This window comes from Gobio gobio (assembly GCF_949357685.1).
Source record: "Gobio gobio genome assembly, chromosome: 18".
NCBI classification, from domain to species: Eukaryota; Metazoa; Chordata; class Actinopteri; order Cypriniformes; family Gobionidae; genus Gobio; species Gobio gobio.
Genome location: NC_137111.1, coordinates 16,734,389 through 16,754,830, shown reverse-complemented (window position 1 = coordinate 16,754,830; position 20,442 = coordinate 16,734,389). Strand labels below are relative to the sequence as shown.

The window sequence follows — 20,442 nt, the reverse complement described above, 5'->3', positions numbered from 1 at the left end:
ATCCCTTTAAGTAAGTATGTAACTAGTCTTGCATAGCCAGACCTTCAGACTGACGGCAGAAAGTCTGGACTCCCATAGCAGCTTTCATTGGCCAAGAACCGCCACGAGGCTGTCTGAATGACATGTAAAGCAACTAGGGATGCAAATGATCGATGGGATGCTAATTCATTAATCGATAGTTGATTGACCTTATTGATCGATTAACGATTAACTGATAAGCGGCTATTTTCCTGAGAATGTAAATTTCTCATGGTATCAATAGTGTCTTTAACATAAAAAGCTAAATATTGCTTATATACTGAATAAAAATGCATGTTATATTGCTCAATTGATGTTTTATTGTAACAGTTGGGATACGGTACAGATTATGGAATTTATGTAGTTTAACAAAATAAATTATGAACTGAAAATTAAAATACATAAAAAATGATTGTGCACTGGCTCACCTGTTGCATGTGAAACATTAAGCAACATAAAAAAATACATTTTAAATAAAAATCTATATGGGTAGGCTTAGCCTACACTTTATTAAGCCTACATATAATAATCTATCTGGTAAATTACTATGAAAAACTTGAACATTAGCAGCAACGTTGCCGTCCAACAATCCGTCGTCAGAGCCACATTAGCCGCGGCTAACTGTGTTTTTAGCTCAGCCTTCTTGTTTTTGTAGCGTGCTTCCAAGTGGGTAGTTATGGTCGCTCGAGAAGGGATATTATATCCTGGCTCCATGAAGTGTATTAACTCTCGTAATCCCTTACTATCAGTGGTGCTAACTGGCATCATATCTTTTTCGATCATGCCGCAAATCCTCTGAGTAATGCCCTTCGCTTTCCCGTGGTCACATACTCACCTTCCGACCACAGCAGCGATTGTAGGTTAAGGCGACAGACTTCCTCCCTGCAACACGGCTGCATGCAAGTTAAGAAGGTGGTATCTTAGCAAACTCGTAGAGCTGTTGTACTTAATCGTAGTACCGCAAAGTTTACAATGGGCGTCTTTGTCATCATTAATTAATTTGAAATGCTCCCACACTCCACTCCGTATTGACCACCTCATGTTTGGTTTCTTTTTTGCCGCCTCAAGTTTGTGTCGGGTCTCTCGCCGCCCGCGAGAATCTCGTGTCACGTTCGCAATGTTCAATTAACCTACAATTAGTTTAATTTAATTTAGTAAATCCTTGTCAACAATTAATCAATAATCGATTAACCGTTTACATCCCTAAAAGCAAACAATCACAGATAGTTTGTCTTTGTCTAGAGTCTATGCCGCGGACATTACATAATTCACATACTTTTGAAAATCCAGCGTTAAGTTGATCATAATAAGTTGATCATCACAGTTGTAAACATGATTGCGTTCTTCTTCCATGAGGGGGTTTGGCATCACGGCATCTTTGTTTCTTGGCGGGACCGTTAAAGTACACAACACACATCTCCCGGAAATTCCTGTAGAATTCAACCAATCAGATGACGACTTCGAAAATCCTAAAGTGTTTCCAGTTTAGTGTGCCATATGCATCAGACGTTCAGCCAACGGTCCGTAAGGCTGAAACTAGTATGTAACAGGAAGTGAGACTGGAATCTCTGCTGACTCTTTTCGGCAAGTTCAGAATCAATTCTTTCTTTTAAGAGAATATACATTTTGGTGTGCACTTTGATCTTTAAAACTTGGTTCGAAAACGTAAAAAAATTGGATCAACGTACAACACAGTCTGAATTCACCTTATTGTATATTGTACTGAGCACAGCGATGAAGTAATGATCTTCATATGCACGGTTACAGTATCAATGTTCTGTACAGATCACCAACAATCTAAAATGTACCATATAGAACAATCATGTAAACATACAAACAATTATTACATTCTTAAAGCTGGATCATATAAACACTAAAAAAAATTATATTAAAATAATATTACCAAAATAATCTTCCACTTACATGGTCCCAATAATTTCACAGTTGTTTAGCAATTATCTTTGGTAAAAAAAAAAAAAAAAAAAAGTATATGAATTAAAATGTACACAAATCATCCAAATTATCTACTTACTACATCATACTGAAAAACAAACAGATTCCACAAAGAGAACTCAGATAAGTGATTCAATCCAGATACTGTACACTGTAAAATACTGCATCTCTAGAGGGAGCAACATGCTATAAAAAGTTGAATATATATATAATATAATTTCAGCTTTGCATGCACGCAGTCTAATATTAGCAGCTTTTCAGACAAATTATTGAATGTGCCAAAGTTCTTCGAAAGATATTCAAAAGTTTGTTCCAGATGCTTATTAGGAGGTAAGATAGATTCCACAAATATAACTTTATACCCATGCTGTTTTATGAAATAATCTGTAGCTACATTTATATTTTTGGATGACATCCTGATTATAATGTACACACAAAAATGTCCCTAAAAGGCAAATTAAAACAAAAGTAATTGGACGCTTTTCATTCCGGTCAGATAGATCTTTCCTGTGGTTTCTGGTCAATTATAAATATTTTTATCTTAGCCTTTTCACAAAATCTAAAAGATGACATAAACCTTTATGTTTTGGGTATTTGAAGATATCATTAATGTGATATTCATTCTAACAGCAGCCAATGATAGTCATAGCGTTGTCAATAGGTGTCAGCCATGTTGTGTATTGCAGCTATTATTGTTAATGTCTAAAATGTTCCTGGGGGAGAAAAAGACCCCATGTGTAAAACACATACAGTATTTTGTGCATTTTAATGGAGGCACAATAAATCACGTGCCCTGCCAACATTAGTAGTTCATATGTTGGTTTGTGGGTAAACGGCTACAGTCCAGTCACAGTTGAACCCAAAGAGATGGAGAGACAGAGAGCCTTTGTTCCCTTCTGTTTGAGACTTATTAAAGTGAGGCGAAAAGAGAGTCCAATTCCTTCTGTGCCTCCTCGTCCTTTAGAGAAAGGGCAAAAATAATTCAGTTACTGACAGAGAATTACAACGACAAGAGACTCAAACTATACATCTGAATAAGAAAAACACCTCTTTGGTCACAATGCTCATTGCAGAGGCAGTGTCGCACATCTGTCGGGCATGAGTCCTCTGACCCAAGTCTTTGTAACACTGACAAGAGAAAAGTGAAAGAGTTGCAGTTACAGTCAACCATTACAATGTTCTTAATGATCTTTTAAAAAAGCTTTACTGGCTCACTTTTAAAACCTAGTGAGCTGCCCATGTAGACAGCATGTGTGTGTAAAAGCTGTTCCAAAAGAAAAAAAAAATACATCGAAGATGGAAGAAATTGGAGAAATGTCAATTATCTACTATACTGTTCAAAAGTTTGGAGTCAGTACGATTTTTTAAATGTTTTTGAAAGAAGTCTGTTATGCTCACAATGGCAGCATTTATGTATCAAAAATACAGTAAAAACAACAGTAATGTAAATTATACCCATTGAAATAACTGTTTTTTTATGTCAACATATTTGAATTATTTATGTATTCCTGTGATGGCAAAGCGGAATTTTCAGCATTACTCCAGTCTTCGGTGTCATATGATCCTTCAGAAATCATTCTAATATGCTGATTTGCTGTTCAAGAAACCTTTATTATTAAGATCAGTGTTGAAAAGTTTTTGATGAATATAAAGTTCAAGTGTGCCCTTAAAGCTGCAGTCCGTAAGTTTTACATATTTGTCGGTTTGAACCCCGAAATTGTAGTTATTTGTGGAGTTATTTACGTGGGTTGTGCATCGGCATGGCTCCTCAGCGCGGATTAATCTAATGAATCTATATTTTGAGGAGTATGGACTGCTTATATAGCGCTTTTAACAGACCAATGGCCATCCAAAGCGCTTTACACATTGCCTCACATTCACCCATTCTTACACCGACGGCGGTGTCAGCCATGTAAGGCGCCATCCAGCTCGTCAGGAGCAGCTGGGGTTAGGTGTCTTGCTCATGGACACCTCGACACTTGGTCAGGTGGAATCGATGGATCGATGGAATTCTGATGGATCGAACCACCAACCTTCCGGTTTGTGGCCAACCTACATGAACCACTGAGCCACTGCCACCCGCAATCTTTCACAGTTAACAGTAGGCTTGTTTTAAGCGCGTAACACACTTCAATCCGAGTTCCCACACGAACATATTAAGTATTCAGTCCATTTTATCTCGAAATTCAAAAGATAAATGCCGTTTTGACGCTCTTTAATGTGGCGTGACTGATCACTGATCACAGTTCAAGCGGCCGCGTGACGTGAACGCGATTGATCATCTATTCCTAAAGAATAAACATGAATGAATATCTGAAGGTATGTTGAGGATACATTACAACTTACTGTCACATATCATATGTCGTGTAATCGCTCAGTGTTTCAACGGTGGAAAGACCTCAATATAACTGCTTGTAAACAATGTAGCATCACATTTACCTCAGGCAGTCATTCAGTGTCCACAGAATTTTATTCACTGGAGAAATCAACTCTTTCACTAAATATATGCACTTTAATAGCCTATATATTCATTATATTCTACTAAGAATGTCTTGATTCTTTCATGTATGTTTAAATAAACCAGTCATGAAAATGACAGACAAAATGATTATATTTCAACAACGAATCTGAGAAAAAACTATTGTATAATTAGATTTAGAAGTTATTGCAAAAACATGTAAATGTGAAGTTTGCATGCAATGTGTTATTTGAGTCTTGATTATTATATCTAAAAATAAATAGCAACTGAATTTAGGCTAATAGTATGGGCTCTGTTGTTAACCTTTAATATTAATGTGCAATCTTCAATAAACTTTACGTTATAATTTAATTCATTTAAGGACATACACTATTTTTCCAGTAAACCACTGTTTAATAAAAATAAATAAAAAGCAATTTTGTAAAACTGCTGTACCGAACCGTTACCTCAAATCCGAGGTACGTACTGAACCGTCAGTTTTGTGTACCGTTACACCCCTAATAATGACGCAAAGACGAACGGCAGAAAGCTACCAGTACCACTCAAATTATAACATAATACAAGCTTATAGTTGTGAGTCGGGCTAAGGTAAGGCAATTGTTTTGAACACTGGCTGGTTATGTACTTGCTCAAAAAAATTTTGGGATAATTTTTAAAGGTCCCATGGCATGAACATTTCTTTTTTTAACATAAATATGAGTTCCCCTAGCCTGTCTATGGTCCCCCAGTGGCTAGAAATTTTGATAGGTGTAATCCAAGCCCTGGGTGTCCTGCTCTGCCTTTGAGAAAATGAAAGCTCAGATGGGCTAATCTAGTTACTAGTTGCCATATCAACATTATTTAGAGAAAAAATAGCGCCAAAATTAAAAAATCTCTGGAAGATATTACTGAAAATGTATTTAACCATAGCAAAAGTAAATTTCTTACTTAAGTTCATTCTTAATTCAGTTAGGATGCTGCCTTGGAAGGTGCAGTAGCTGTCTATGTAGGTGGTAGACAGCTCACTAGGTGCTGAGCCAACAAAATACCTAATGTCATTCACTTAATATTGATCATAAATAAAAGAGTCAGTACCTTGGCTAAAAACACATAGTTGAATTTTGAGTACTTGGGACTGATCTCCTCTGCCTGTAGAATCAAACACAAGACAAAGTAAGCAAACACAAATCTGTCCTCCACAGTCAGACTGAATTTATTTATTGACTACAGACTGTTGAAATCGAAAAACGACTGTTTATGTAAGAGTATTGTTTTTGCATTTGAGGAGTAGTTAATTAAATGAGATCATGAAAAACACATCTCTCTTTAAAGAAGGCTTGCATTGCTGCCAGGCAAACGTCTAAGGTGAATTCTCCCAACATTTTGTGTGTTAAATTAGATTTTTAACAATTACCATTGCAGGCTGTCAACCTACGCTCTATAATCAGAGCAATAAATAATGCTGTCGACATTTACAAGACTTACATAATCACTGAAAATATAAACACTGCACTGCTTATTTTTTCTACAAAAGATAACTCCAGGTTTCATACATTTTTTGTAAAACAGTTTTTCATGATTTTTAGCTGTTCATTTTAACTATAGAAATTTTCAAAATCTTAGGGCTGCTAATCTCCATGATTCCCAAGGCTGGAAATGTCCATTTTTATCCTCATATTTTCAAGTTCTCCTTAGTTTTAAAAGGTAAAAATTTCATCCTCAACAATTACTTTTTCCCCCATCTAGCTCAGACCTGCCATTTCGCCTTTGGTCATCTACTGGTCTTCTTAAAATTAGTGACCTCTACGAGGAGGGAGTATTTGTCTCCTTCTCCTCCTTATCTAAAAAGTATAACCTTCCCAGCCATCACTTATTTCGGTTCTTTCAAATCAATTCATAGAGAAGCAGTTCCTCCACTTTCCTAATCGTCCTCCTGAAACACATTGATCAGTTTCTCGCTTTAAATGCCAGCCATAGGCCTTTAATCTCAGTCATTTATAATTTGATCAATTCTATTCATTTAGACCATAATGACACCTTTAAAGATACCTGGGAACAAGACCTCAGCATTGCAATTACAGAGGATCTATGGCATAACATCTTGAACCAGGTACACTCCTCTTCCATATGTGCAAGTCATGGCTTAATAATAAGGATGCACCGAATCCAGATTTTTGGGGTTCGGTCGAATACGAAACCGAATACTTCTCCCATCCTCATTATCACAGTAAACACATTAACAAAGTAAACAACGTCCACAGCAGTGTAGGGATGCTATTGACCATTTAACCGTTAACCGAATGTAAGAACTTTGACAGATTAATACTACCAGTTAAACGGTTTAAATGTTTTTAAAGCTTTTTTGTTTGTTTGTTTTTTGATGCATGGTTAAGAAAAATATGCTGTATTCTAGCGTTATTTGTTCACTCACGGTTGACATGTGCAACCACAAACCAGATATATCTCGCAAAATGAAGCAATGGAAAAGCTTACTGTGTGGGACCATTTCGAATGAAAAATACAGCAGTAGTAGAAGCTCCTGACTGGTGGAAAGCAAATGAACGGCGCTTCTTGAGGCTGGCCACTAGCGAGGCGTTATCTCTGTATTCCGTTATCAGGTCCATCTGAAGCCTTGTTTAAGGCTTTTAATAGTGTGGTTTTGGTCAAGTTTACTAAACTAAACATTGTCGTGTATGTTCTTCTCGCCGCTGTTTCTTGATGGCTTATAGAAAAATTACCCGAGTCGTCCTCTGTCGTTTAAAAGAACACAACGGAGAGCGCAGGAGGCGCGCGCGCGCGCTGTCAGCCTAGGCTTGCGCGCAGCGGAGACAGAAGGATTGAGGTTGTTTTCTGCCGCGGGTTTAACTGTCAACAGGCTGCGCTCCAGACTAACCCACGTCACTTAGACATGTTACTTAAAAAACAAACAAACAAACAAAAAACATACAAGGTGTGGATTGAGGTAGCCTAGGCCTTCTATTTTTATTAGAAAAAAAACAAGAAAAAAAACAACGATTCCGGTTCTTCAAAGCTTACGGATTCAGTGTATTTTCGTTTTGTCATCTTAATTTGGTAATTATTTAAGTGAAAAATATTTAGTGTAGGCCTATGTATTATTATTTATATTTTATCTGATCTATATGCGGCTGTTTGCACGGTAAAATACCTTTTGGCTGCTGTCTGTAGATTCCCTCATGCACAACTCGTATTCTATCGGATGTTTCATACGCAAATGTTTTAACAGCAACTGTTGTTTAGGGTCCTTGTCATCACGAGACAAATCGGCATTGCAAATTGAACATGTAGATTGACTTGAATCGCCTTCTTTTGACTTGAAGTAGCATACTGCCACGTTTTCTGTTCATGAGTTCCATTTTCACTTTCAACGGCGGCATCATTACGTTCGCGCATAGTGCAAGCCCTAGGGTTCGGGTTCAGTGGAAAAAAATTCTGAGGTTCGGCAGAAATCCTCGAACCCCGTCAAAAAGCCCTATATTCGACCGAATCCGAACCCGAATCCTGGATTCGGTGCATCCCTACTTAATACAATGTAAATTACTATTCAGAACTAACTTAACCAATGGCAAATTAGCGCACATTTTCCCAGGCAAGAGTGCTGCCTGCAATCTTTGCAAGCATTCACCTGCCAACCATCTGCATATGTTTTGGACATGTCCGACACTTAAAAAATCTCTCAACACCAATATTGACCCTGACCCATTTATAGCCCTTTTTGGGGTCTCCCCTAGGCCTGATTTGACGGCCCAAGGGTTTTTTTGCTTTTTTTTTGGCTAGATGGGCTCATGCAAGGGATTTATAAATGGACGTCTTAATGTTTACTGTTTTTATGTCACTGAAAACCAATAAAAAAGAGTTGATGTAAAAGGTAACCATTTCACCCACCAACATCTTCTCAAAATCTCAAACATGGCTATAAACAACATGGCCAAAAGTGTGTGGGCTGACAAACATCAATCAAATCACTGTTCAAATTTGTTGAGGTTGATTTAAAAAAAAAAAAAATTTTATGAAATACGTATTTTATGCACACCAAGGCTGCATTTGTTTGATAAAAAATACAGTTAAAAACAGTAACATTATGAATTATTTTTACAATTTAAAATACCGGTTTTGTATTTTATTATATTTTAAAATGTAATTTATTCTTGTGATGGCAAAGCTGAATTTATCATCACATTACTCCAGTCTTCATTGTCACATGAACCTTCAGAAATCATTCTGATTTTTTGCTCAAGAAACATTTTATATTTATTATCAATGTTGAAAACAGCTGCTTAATATTTTGGTGGAAACTGTGATACATTTTATTTTCAGGATTCTTTGATGAATAGAAAGAATTTTCAGGAAACTCGCTTTCTGAATTATCATGCTGTATCAGGAATGTTCCTTTCAACTAAATATATTTGGAAATGCATGGCTGTATCGATGCTTGATTGTATGCACACTCTGCACTAGTCAGTAATATTACACAGTAATAACTGTGAAGGGGGTTTCCACATACTTTTGGCCATGAAGCATATAATGCTGCATTCTGATAGATCATTCAGTGTGTGGATAAAGAGACATTACGTTATTTGGACATAAACTGATGCTCAATGTTTTCTATAATTAATGGATTATTAATGACTAATGATGAAGAATGACTCTGTATTTCTCTCCTTTAATTAGTCATGCTGTTGTATAACTCCAGAATGCTGTGTTGTCTTGGCAGGGTGCAACAAGTCTAAGCACAGACCCCTTAAATAAGAAGTGATGGGTGAGATACAAAGGACAGGAGAACATCGGAGGAGAGAGCAACTTATGTAAAAACACTGAATGTAGGAACACAGGTCACGCTCTTTCATAAATTAACATGGTTTGTTATTTAAACTGCCCAATTGGAGATGGCTCTGACCTCCGTTTATACTTATTTCGTAACTGTAGTCACGGAGAGACAGTGAGCTCACCGCAGCAAAACTTGAGGGAAAACTACTAAAACTAGAAAGAAAATCTACTCTCTCCTTACCCTTATCTTCCTTATCGCCTGTGCATACATTTGAGGGCTTCTGTGGCACATTAGCTCATAACTGAATGTGTAAATGCTGATTTCAGTAACCGCTGTGTTTGCTTTTATCTTGTTATTGTTCCTTTGTGCGGGACCGTGATCAGTTCAGACTCAAATCTGATATTGGCCACCTTTAAAAAATAATGTGATCTGCCAAACAAAAAGATCTGAGCAACAAATCAGAATTGAACACAAACCTAAGTGAATCTCTGCAAAGTCTATGGTGGGAAAATCTAGAAATTGAATTGGTTGATTTCATTGCAGAGGTTGCTGGAGACACAGAGGCGAGAGGTGAAAATCTGAAAAAAAATGTAACGAATGAAATAAATACAAGAAAAATCTATCTTAACCTATCTACACTATATTGGCAAAAGTTTTGGGACGTCTGCCTTTACATGCACATGAACTTTAATGGCATCCCATTCTTAATCCGTAGGGTTGAATATGGAGTTGGCCCACCCTTTGCAGCTATAACAGCTTCAACTCTTCTGGGCTGCAGTCTCCGCTCCAATTCATCCCAAATGTTTTCTATCAGGTTGAGGTCAGTACAATTCCTCCACACCAAACTCGCTCATCTATGTCTTCATGGACCTTGCTTTGTGCACTAGTGTACAGTCATGTTGGAACAGGAAGGGGCCATCACCAAACTGTTCCCACAAAGTTGGGAGCATGAAATTGTCCAAAATGCCCTGAAGCATTAAGAGTTCCTTTCACTGGAACTAAGGGCCCAAGCCCAACCCCTGGAAAACAACCCCACACCATAATCCCCCCTCCACCGAACATTACACTCTGCACAATGCAGTCAGGCAAGTACCGTTCTCCTGGCAACGGCCAAACCCAACCGTCCATCGGATTGCCAGACAGAGAAGCGTGATTCGTCACTCCAGAGAACACGTCTCCACTGCTCTAGAGTCCAGTGGTTTGCACCACTGCATCTGACGCTTTGCATTGCACTTGGTGATGTAAGGCTTTGATGCAGCTGCTCAGCTATAGAAACCTATTCCATGAAGTTCTCTACACACTGTTCTTGAGCAAATCTGAAGGCCACACAGAGTTTGGAGGTCTGCAGCTATAGACTCTATAGCTCTATAGAAAGCTATAGCATTTTGGCTATTGACAGCATTTTCTGATGTTTGGAGTGATAAAAAGAGATGTCCAAGATCCACTCAGTAAAAACATTTTACTCTAATATCTAATAACCTGGCTTTATCCAATTTTCAGATTTTGTTCTAGAAATGTATGCAAATTAGTGCATATGAATTATATAATGCCTAATTTGCATATTCAAACATAACATTTCAGAAAACTTTTGCCATTCTTAATGTAATCAATAACTATTAGTTATTTTGTTACCCTATTCACCTGGGGTGTCTTTTGTGGCATACAGATAATGAATAAAAAAAATAAAAAAAAAAATTAGGACAGTGATATCAGCCATCTAAATATTCACAACATACACTTCATACATTTAATCAAATGTTTGGCTGTTAAATAGAGAGGCTTGTTACGCAGTCAATCACTGGTGTGGGCAGGTAATCAGAGGCACGTCCCACCTTGAGGAAGTTCTGCAGGGCGTCCTGGACTGTGGCACTGGGTGGCTCTCCAAACAGAGTAGTAGCGATTTTCCTCTCAATCCACGTACATTGTGCCACCTACGCACACAACAGGTTAATAAGAGAATCATAAATAAGAACTCAGCTTATCAATGTGCAGATGGAAAATAAGGCCAATTCACTGCAACAAAAATAACAACAACAAAAAATAGATATGACACACCTAATTCAAGAAATGTTCTTTGAAAACAAAGTCAATTTATTTGAAAAGCTAATTACATAAGACAATTCATGATCTTATTGTTTCACAATATATATATATATATATATATATATAGATCATGAATGTTAAATATAAATTAAAAATGATTTTTGCAGCATTCAAAATTGATGATTTAGTCAGAACACAGCAGGGTTTGCACTCTAAATGCACACTACAGCTCAAAAGTTTGAGATGAGTATGATACTTTTATTCAGCAAGGACGCATTAAATTGATAAAATGAGCAAAGACATTTATAATAAAACATGCAACAAAATATTTATTTTTTACTGAAATAAACTTGATTAAACAGTTTTCAACATTGATGAGAATAATAAATGTTTATTGAGAATGAAAATCACCATAGAAGGATTTCTGAAGGATCATGAGACACTGAAGACTGGAGTAATGGCTACTGAAAATTACAATTAAAATATATTAAAATTATTATAGTTATTTTAAATTGTAATAATATTTCACAGTATTACTGTTTTTACTGTACTTATGATCAAATAAATGCAGACTTGTAAAACAGACTTCACTTAACAACAATCCCAAACTTTTGAATGGTAGCGTGTATTCACTACAGAAATGTATATATTAAGAAATTAATATAAAAAAAAAAATCGGAAATCAATTTCACAGCACTAATTAATAAATTAATATAATATATGTGTGTGTACTGTGTTTAATTATTATGTATATTTGAATGCACACATATATATATATATATATATATATATATATATATATATATATAATTATTTATTTATTTTTCACTCAGTCAGATTTTTATGACCTTGAGAACACTCAATATATATGCTTTAATGATATATGCTTTAAACTACCACAATGTCACAAATACACAAATATGCCAAATGTTCTGTCACTCACAGCATAACACCAGCGGCCCAGCAGGTAATACGACAGAGGATCTTCAGGTTTCAACTCAATCGCTTTATGCAGATGATCCTTGAGCCAGAGAGAAAGAGAGAGAGAGAGAGAGAGAGAGAGAGAGAGAGAGAGAGAGAGAGAGAGAGAGAGATTTCTTTCATTGTGGCACGACTTGTCTTTTTTGTTGATCTCTACAGCTGAGATACCACAAATATTTCTCCTGAACTGTCTCGCACGAACACAGAAAAAACCAACACATGCATCTGTCATTCAGCTCCTCTCTCTCACACACTGCTAGCTCACCTGCCAGTGCTCTGCAGGTGTGTGGTGTTTGGAAATCTAGCCGACAGCTAAGATAAAATGCTACGTGTATCAGAGACTGATCGGCTCTTATGAAATGTGTGTGTGTGTGGTACCCTCATTATATTTTCTCTTGTCTCAGATAAGATTATGAACACTAACTCTCACAGAAGCTGATGTTATGCTCCCATCAACACATACAACCATTGAAATCAACTGAAATGACCTTATGCTGAGTTCAATGTATCATTCTCTGCTTTTAAACTCTTCTCTACATATCTACATTTTTGCAATCCAATTAAAACATAAGAACATCTAGAACACTGCGTAAAGAACAAACATTCACAAACCAGGGTAAAAAGGCTCTTAAACTCACCTTAAAAATGTATCCATTTTTTATTTTATTCTGAATAGATTCATATTCTGTCAGGAGTCCACAAAGTATAGCATACCTGCACAGAAGAAAAAAAAAACAGAAAAGAAAAGGGAACAATTATATATTATTAGTATATACTGTATAACCTATTATTAATAATATATCACCTGTTGCCATTCTACAAAACTTCAGCATTTGTACATTTTAAACAATATTTGCATGCTACGAATTGGCAGGTTTATGTTGTTTTTATGGACTTTAAGTTTTTCATTGTTCCCCTGTGGTGAACGAACCCTTTAAGGCTGTGCATTACAATGATTTTACTGAATGAATGAATGAATGAATGAATGAATGAATGAATGAATGAAAGAAAGTAGGTGAAAGGGCTGATGTGCGTGTGTACGTGTGCTGTGTAGTTATAGTGTTTTGAGGGGCCGGTTGAGAGGTGATCAAAGCTTTTCCACCATAGCGATGTAAATCCTGCTGGTACTCACAGTCAGACAATGGAGCCAGGCACAAACACCTTTTATGAGCACGATCAAGGGGTGAAGAGGTGAAATGACTGTCACAGGAGGTGAGAGGGGCTTTGATTGGGGGACAGAGCCTGTATCCAAAAGGCTTCAACCTTGAGCTCACCAAAGAGAAACTCAATACTAGCACAGATGTAACATAATGGATGGACTTACTATACTCGGTTACACAGTGGGGAGTGTGTGTGTGTGTGCGTACTGTGGGAATTACGCTTTTTTTACTTGCTGTTTAGACTGCAAATCCATGACAAAATAAAAATAAAAATGCATGCAGGAAGGGATCCAAGTAACAAAAAGACTGCAAGAGCATTTTAAATCATTGATGAAGTCAAGATTGTGCCGCACTGAATAGTCTCAGCCATAGGCGGCAAATCCCTGGACCACCCACAGCCTGTTAAACTGGCCATCTGAACATCTCAATCTAGCAAGATTTAATCTGATTGGCTGACTTTGTGCAACTTTTGAGAATAAGGCCATACAGTTTATGAGAAACCAGAAACCAAAATCACTTTACTAAGGCTGAACCAATGATATGAGAAATTATATGAGAAGTTTGCCAGGTTATTTGTGCACTTAATAGCAATTAAACTAGGTATGCACAAATAAAATGGCAAATTCCTATTTGTTTTCGGGGCTATGTCTGTGTTATCAGAAATTATGTAAGAACTATACACCGATCAGGCATAACATTATGACCAATTTTGTGTGACCCTTTTGCTGCCAAAACACCCCTAGTAGTTATGGACTCCACTAGACCCCTGAAGGTGTCTGGGGAATTTGGAGGCCAAGTCAACACCTCAAACTCATTGTTGTGCTCCTAAAACCATTCCTGAACCATTTTTGCTTTGTGGCAGGGCGCATTATCCTGCTGAAAGAGGCCACAGCCACCAGGGAATACCGTTTCCATGAAAGGGTGTACATGGTCTGAAAAGGTAGGTGGTATGTGTCAAAATGGATGGCAGGACCCAAGGCATCACACTGCTTCCGCCAGCTTGCCTTCTTCCTATAGTTCATCCTGGTGCCATGTAATCCACAGGTAAGTGACGCACACGCACACGGCCATCCAAGTGATACAAAAGAAAACGGGATTCAGACGACCAGGCCACTTCTTCCATTTCTGATGCTCACGTGCCCACTGTTGGCGCTTTCGTCGGTGGACAGGGGTCAGCATGGGCACCCTGACTGGTCTGCGGCTATGCAGCCCCATACACAACAAACTGTGACGCACTGTGTATTCTGACACCTTTCTATCAGAACCAGCATTAACTTCTTGAGCAATTTGAGCTACAGTAGCAACTTTGCTCCCCACGTGCATCAATGAGCCCATGACCCTGTCACCAGTTCACCACTGTTCGTTCCTTGGACCACCTTAGATAGACACTGACCACTGCAGACCAGGAACAACCCATAGGAGCTGCAGTTTTGGAGATGCTCTGACCCAGTGGTCTAGCCATTACAATTTGGCCCTTGTCAAGCTCGCTCAAATTCTTATGCTCGCCCATTTTTCCTGCTTCTAACACATCAACTTTGAGGAAAAAATTTTCACCTGTTGCCTAATATATACTACCCACAAACAGGTTCCGTGATGAAGAGACAATCAGTGTTATCACTGTATTCACCGGTCATAATGTTATGCCTGATAAGTGTACATTATTATAAGTCTATACACAGCTTTTGCTAATAAGCATGCAACAATTTTATAAACTCACTCTATGCCTTGCAGTCAAAGTGGGCAGTTCTTGGACTGAAAAAGCTGAAATGTTTTTTCCCCCCGCAAATTTTTAAAATTCTTTAAAATTCTGACTATGTACCATCAGTTAATCTGTTTAGGAGGGAGGATGACTGAGAATGAAGATTGCATCACCTTGTTGAGGAGCTTGTTCTCCGAGCTTGGCATCGCTGCAGGACAGACAGTTTAAGAACATATTTCACCTACTTCCTCACAAAGCAAACAAACACTTGGGCAAGTTTTAGCAATTTCTCTGTCTGACTAGTGGCTACTGTGACACAATGGTGCAAAGAAGGACTGTTAAAGTAAATTCTCTACACCAAAAATAGGATGACCAAACGCAACGGAACATCACAAATTTTGCGACAAGATCTCTGGGGGGGGGGGGGGGGGACGATTACCTTAAAATCAACAGCTCTATTGCAAAACCAAATGTGCTGCCTACATAGACAGCACTTTAAAGTAATCATAGACACACTTTTGACATAAGGGCGGTTTCTAACATTGTGCTGTTCTTTATTTTGGCCAAATTCCAAGATAGCATCAAATATATCCTTCACGGATAATGTAATCCCAAAATGCACTGCAACAAGCTAAGTGAAATAAGCTACCCAAGATGAAAGGGGATTATAAAGATACATTGGTAACACTTTACAGGTTTTGGAACAGAGCTAAAACAGCCCAAACTAATAATACAATTATGATTACTTACCAAACAAAAATGACACTGCATGGACATAAAGTTAGAGATCACCATAAATTGTTTTTAATGTGTCTAAAACATGATGAATTGCAAATAAATTTGAACTGAAGCAACATAAAGACATACCAGAAGTGATTACTAATAACAACTGCTGGCAGAGAGAGTACAGGTGGGGAGAAGGTTGCTCAATGTTCCCGGGGCTAATTCCTTACCCCTCCTTTCACAGATTGGGTTGTGAAGTGTTTATATTAATTGCTGTCATGTTCTGGCAATGCCCAGAGGCCTGAACATTTAACCACAGCTAAGCAATAGAAGCCAGTGGCAGAATGTCTGCCGTCACACGCCTGATACATTTCCCCACTCTAGGAATCTGGGGTTTCCCTCCGCAGAGGCATTATGAATAAACATCCCCAATAAAAAAAAAAAGTGTTTACCAGTAGATACTTTGTGAACAAGAAAGAATAAAAAAAATGACTATACACAGAATGCTGCTTGGTAATACGGATTACCAAATTTTCATTGTAAATTACTGCAATATGTAAAATACACAACTTTTCGAAAGTTTGGAGTCTGTAAGAGTTTTGTTTTCAGAAAGAAATAATACTTCTATTCAGCAAGGATGCATTAAATTGATCAAACGTGACAGTATAAATGTAAGCTTTCTATTCATTAAGGAATCCTTATTATATTTCACAATATTACTGTTTTTACTGTATCATTGATCTAATAAATGCAGCCTTGGTGAGCATAAGATTAAACATTAAAAAAATCTTACCAACCTCAAACTTTTTAAATGGCTGTGTATATTGAAAGTTGCATCATAAATTGCTTGTGATGTTCCTAATTTTTAAGTCACTTTGGATATGCATCTGCTAGGGGTGTGACAATACACTCAAAAGACAAGATGATAGATGATATAGGGTTCACGAGAACGAGGCAATATTTTAAAGGGGCTATATGCAACTTTTTCCCCAAAATAAACGTAACAATAGCCTTTTTATTTTACCATTTATGACTCAAACATCTCCTGATTAGCATACTGACACCTTGTCCGCTCACAGTGGGTGCACCTATAAGCCTGTATCCTATTTTTCCTATTTTCTGGCGAGTCGTTTTTTTCCCGCGCTGTCTGCGGATGTGACGTCACCACCGCTGCGAGAGCGAGCAGAAAATAAGAGCAGTTCTGTTTTTTGGCCACAGGTGTCAGTCGCGAGTTTAAATTTCAGAAAAACGCATGGAGGGCCCTATTTTAACGATCTGAAACGCAAGTGTCAAAGCGCGAAGCGCAAGTAACTTTGTGGGCGGGTCTCGGCGCTGTTGCTATTTTCCCGGCGGGATAAATGGCTCTTGCGCCCGGCGCAAATCTAAAATGGGTTGGTCTGAAGTAGCTTCATTATTCATAGGTGTGGTTTGGGCGTAACGTGAATAAACCAATCAGAGCGTCATCCAACATTCCCTTTAAAAGTAGGTGCGCAAGTTCCATTATGGATTGCTATTATTATGGCTTATTTACCAGGCGCACGCCAGGAGCGGTTCACAGCCAAGGAGACTGATGTTCTTGTAAGAGCAGTGAAAGACAGAGAAGTTGTGTTGTATGGGGATGGGAGAAACCCACCCAAAATAGCGTGGGTTAAACAGGCGTGGGAGGAAATAGCCTCAATCGTTTCATCAGCTGGCATCCCCAGGACGTCGCACCAGTGCCGCAAGCGCTGCAATGACATCAGAAGACGGGGAAAGTCCAAGCTTGCCAGCATCAATCGGGCATGCCGTGTAACGGGAGGTGGATCTGCCTCTACTCAGGACCTGACGCCAGCAGAGGACATCGCTGCGTCCACCCTCACCGATTTTTTTTCCTGGTTCTTGACGGTCAAACCAATTTGTCAGATGTCCTTATATACATATATGTCTTGCCACTATTGGGCAAACAGGTCTGATCCTCAATTATTACAATTAGCCTGAATAATTTGTAAGCTAGATTTATGCCTATTTTTTCACATCGTCGTGGCACACCACAATGATTTCCGTCATCTCATGTGTTAATATTTTTTTAGTGTAACAATTTATGATTTGCAAAAATAACTGTTGCATCTGTGTAGATTACATGAGCAAAGTGTATGCGCGTTGTGCACGCTATACATTATGGTCAAGCATGCGCCCTTAAAATAGCATAATGAACAACGCGCAACGCGCCACTGACTTTAGACTAGGTTTTTTTCTGGTCAGTGGCGCAATTGTTTAATGGAACAGCAAAATAGCACCAGGGATTGTTTGCGCCGGAACACGCCTCCTTTTTTGCGCTGAACCGCCCAGGGAGCGCAAGTTCATTCACTAGTTTAGCGACATGCTTCTGTGGAGGGAAAAGCGTGCTTTGCACGGGTGCAAAATAGGAATGACCCATGCGTCTGTGTACAAAGTCAATTGCGCAGGGTGCAAGATAGGGCCCATAGCCCCTTTAACACTATTTTTAAGAAATCTTCAATTACGAAATATATGACTGGAAAAATATGAAGTCTTTTATTCGCATGAAAGTTACAAAATGCAAAACAATGCAGGTGCATTTTGAAATGTTTTAACCCTAAATGCATACCTCGGGTCTTTAGTAACCCGGAACGTCATTCTCTACCCTCCTCCTCATAAATTTTTTTAAGTTAGACATCAACCTTCTTAATATTCCTCAATCAATTCATTATAAACAATATAACAAGATTTATTTATTTTTTAATAAAAGAATGCCTGTTTTCCCATACATTTTTGTAAAAATTGTATAGGGTCGCTAGGTGTATAAGAGTGTACGTATATATTTTTTTCTGCACAACAATAATTGAATCTTTAATGACAAAAAGTGCAATTCACCTTTATTCCACAAGATGGCAATGTCTGATACACAATGATGAAGTGACGTTTCACCCATACTTAGGGTGCTTTCACACTAGCACTTTTGGTGTGCACCCGGGTTCGATTGACGTCAGAGTTCGGTTTGTTTGGATGATGTGAACGTGGTCTTCCGAACTCGGGTGCGCACCTGCGAACCATACCAGAGTCCGCTTAAAAAGGGTGGTCTGGGGTTCGGTTCATGTGAACTCCGGTATGGTTCGCTGCTGATGTGAACACAATCGTATTAAATCGTGGAAGTGATCCGCTATTAATGACGTATGATTTGATAAAAATGTGTGTTTGTGTGAGCTCTGACGAGGACAGTGATGTTGGTATAAAACATCTGCTCAAGCTGAACCCTACCAAGCTCCAAAAGGTAACAAAATATGCTTTATTTTATTCTTCTGTAAATGTTACAGAAGTTTTATATTATCGCCACAGGTAGATATCCATGTGTGTTAGATCAAGATACGGTCGGTTAAGACCCGAATATATAAGAATGATTGGCGAAACAGTCATGCATTTAAGAGTTTAAACTACTAATCTTCTTGTGATTAATGTCACTTTAGTTCTATTTTCGGAGTAAAAACAGAACAATGTAAAAGGATTGCCACAAACACAAACACATGATCTCATCACACCCCTAGCATGTGCATTTTTGAATGCATTCTTTCTAGCATCTATTTGCATACTAACTTGTGAGAGGTGCATTCATGCATCTATTTAACCTTTAATAACCTCCTTTAAAGTTCAAACAAGTTGCATGCTCACTGTCGACAATGACGACAGTCAAGTATAAGGTGGCTATGATGCAACATGTTGTTCATGCAGAACCAAAATCTAAATCCCAGTGCCCACAACTTTATTCTTTTGCTGTCTTGCAAGCACTGATATTTCATTCAGGAAATGCAAATCTTTCATAATTAAAAAGAGTTAGAGTGAATGAGTTCAAATGAGTTTGAGTTCATCGAAGGACGTAATGCGCCCACAAAATTCTAGAGTGTTAAAGAAAACAAGCAGATGTTTGTGTCCTCTATTACACTATTAGTGTAGTTATTCATGTTTAGAACAGGTCAGGGAGGTTTGTGAGCTTCAGGCAGTTTCCAGTGTTCTGGAGTGAAACTTCTGTAAAGTTTATTCCATCTTGAAATGTGTGTGTGTGTGTTTGGGGAGGATGGGGGAGATATACAGAGAAAAAAGAACAAAACAAAAATGACACTAGAAGAGAAAGAGAAAAGATTTTTTTACAAGAAAAAGTGTGGTTTGGCCATAGGTTGTTTCTGACAGTTGATTTGAGTACTTTCGGTGAGTTGAAATATTATATAGACTCATACACACTCATGCATACACAAACTTGCACCACACAGAAAGAAAAGAAGAAGAAAAGAAAAAAAATCAGCAGAACTCTAAGACTTGTGGCTGCCAGAGGATTATGTAAGTTTAACCAGTATTTTCCTCATGGGCAGAGAAATCCCCTGAGCAACTGACCACAAACAAAGAGGTCTAAGAGTTAAACTGATCGACAGAAAGAACAGATTCCTTTCACCTCTCGGCTCTCAACAGAAAGTTCTCTCTCATCACCTTGGGCTGAGCATTCAGTAAAGTCTCAATGACAAGAGCTGCCATTGCCATTCAAGGTCAAACTGCTGCTCTGTGTGCAGGGAAAAACCAGCTGTGACGTGGAATAGAAGGATAAATGTCCAACTTATACCATGAGACACTGACAGAA

At 38.1% G+C, this 20,442-nt stretch overlaps 1 protein-coding gene across 2 annotated transcripts in view; it reads right to left on the bottom strand.

Annotated features, from left to right (window-relative positions):
• Window positions 1-322: 322 nt before the first annotated feature.
• Window positions 323-20,442, bottom strand: part of rmdn2 (regulator of microtubule dynamics 2) — a 71,446-nt gene continuing 51,326 nt past the window's right edge. Inside the window, exons 7-12 of one of the 2 annotated variants that reach the window (XM_079843099.1) lie at window positions 12,878-12,953; window positions 12,202-12,279; window positions 11,048-11,146; window positions 5,525-5,578; window positions 3,019-3,099; window positions 323-2,929 (exon numbers count right to left, since the gene is read on the bottom strand). In XM_079843099.1, the coding sequence (XP_079699225.1) occupies window positions 2,882-2,929; window positions 3,019-3,099; window positions 5,525-5,578; window positions 11,048-11,146; window positions 12,202-12,279; window positions 12,878-12,953 (436 nt within the window). In that variant the 3' untranslated portion in view covers window positions 323-2,881. The remainder of the gene's footprint in view (window positions 2,930-3,018; window positions 3,100-5,524; window positions 5,579-11,047; window positions 11,147-12,201; window positions 12,280-12,877; window positions 12,954-20,442) is intronic. The other variant, XM_079843100.1, reaches the window with a different exon arrangement.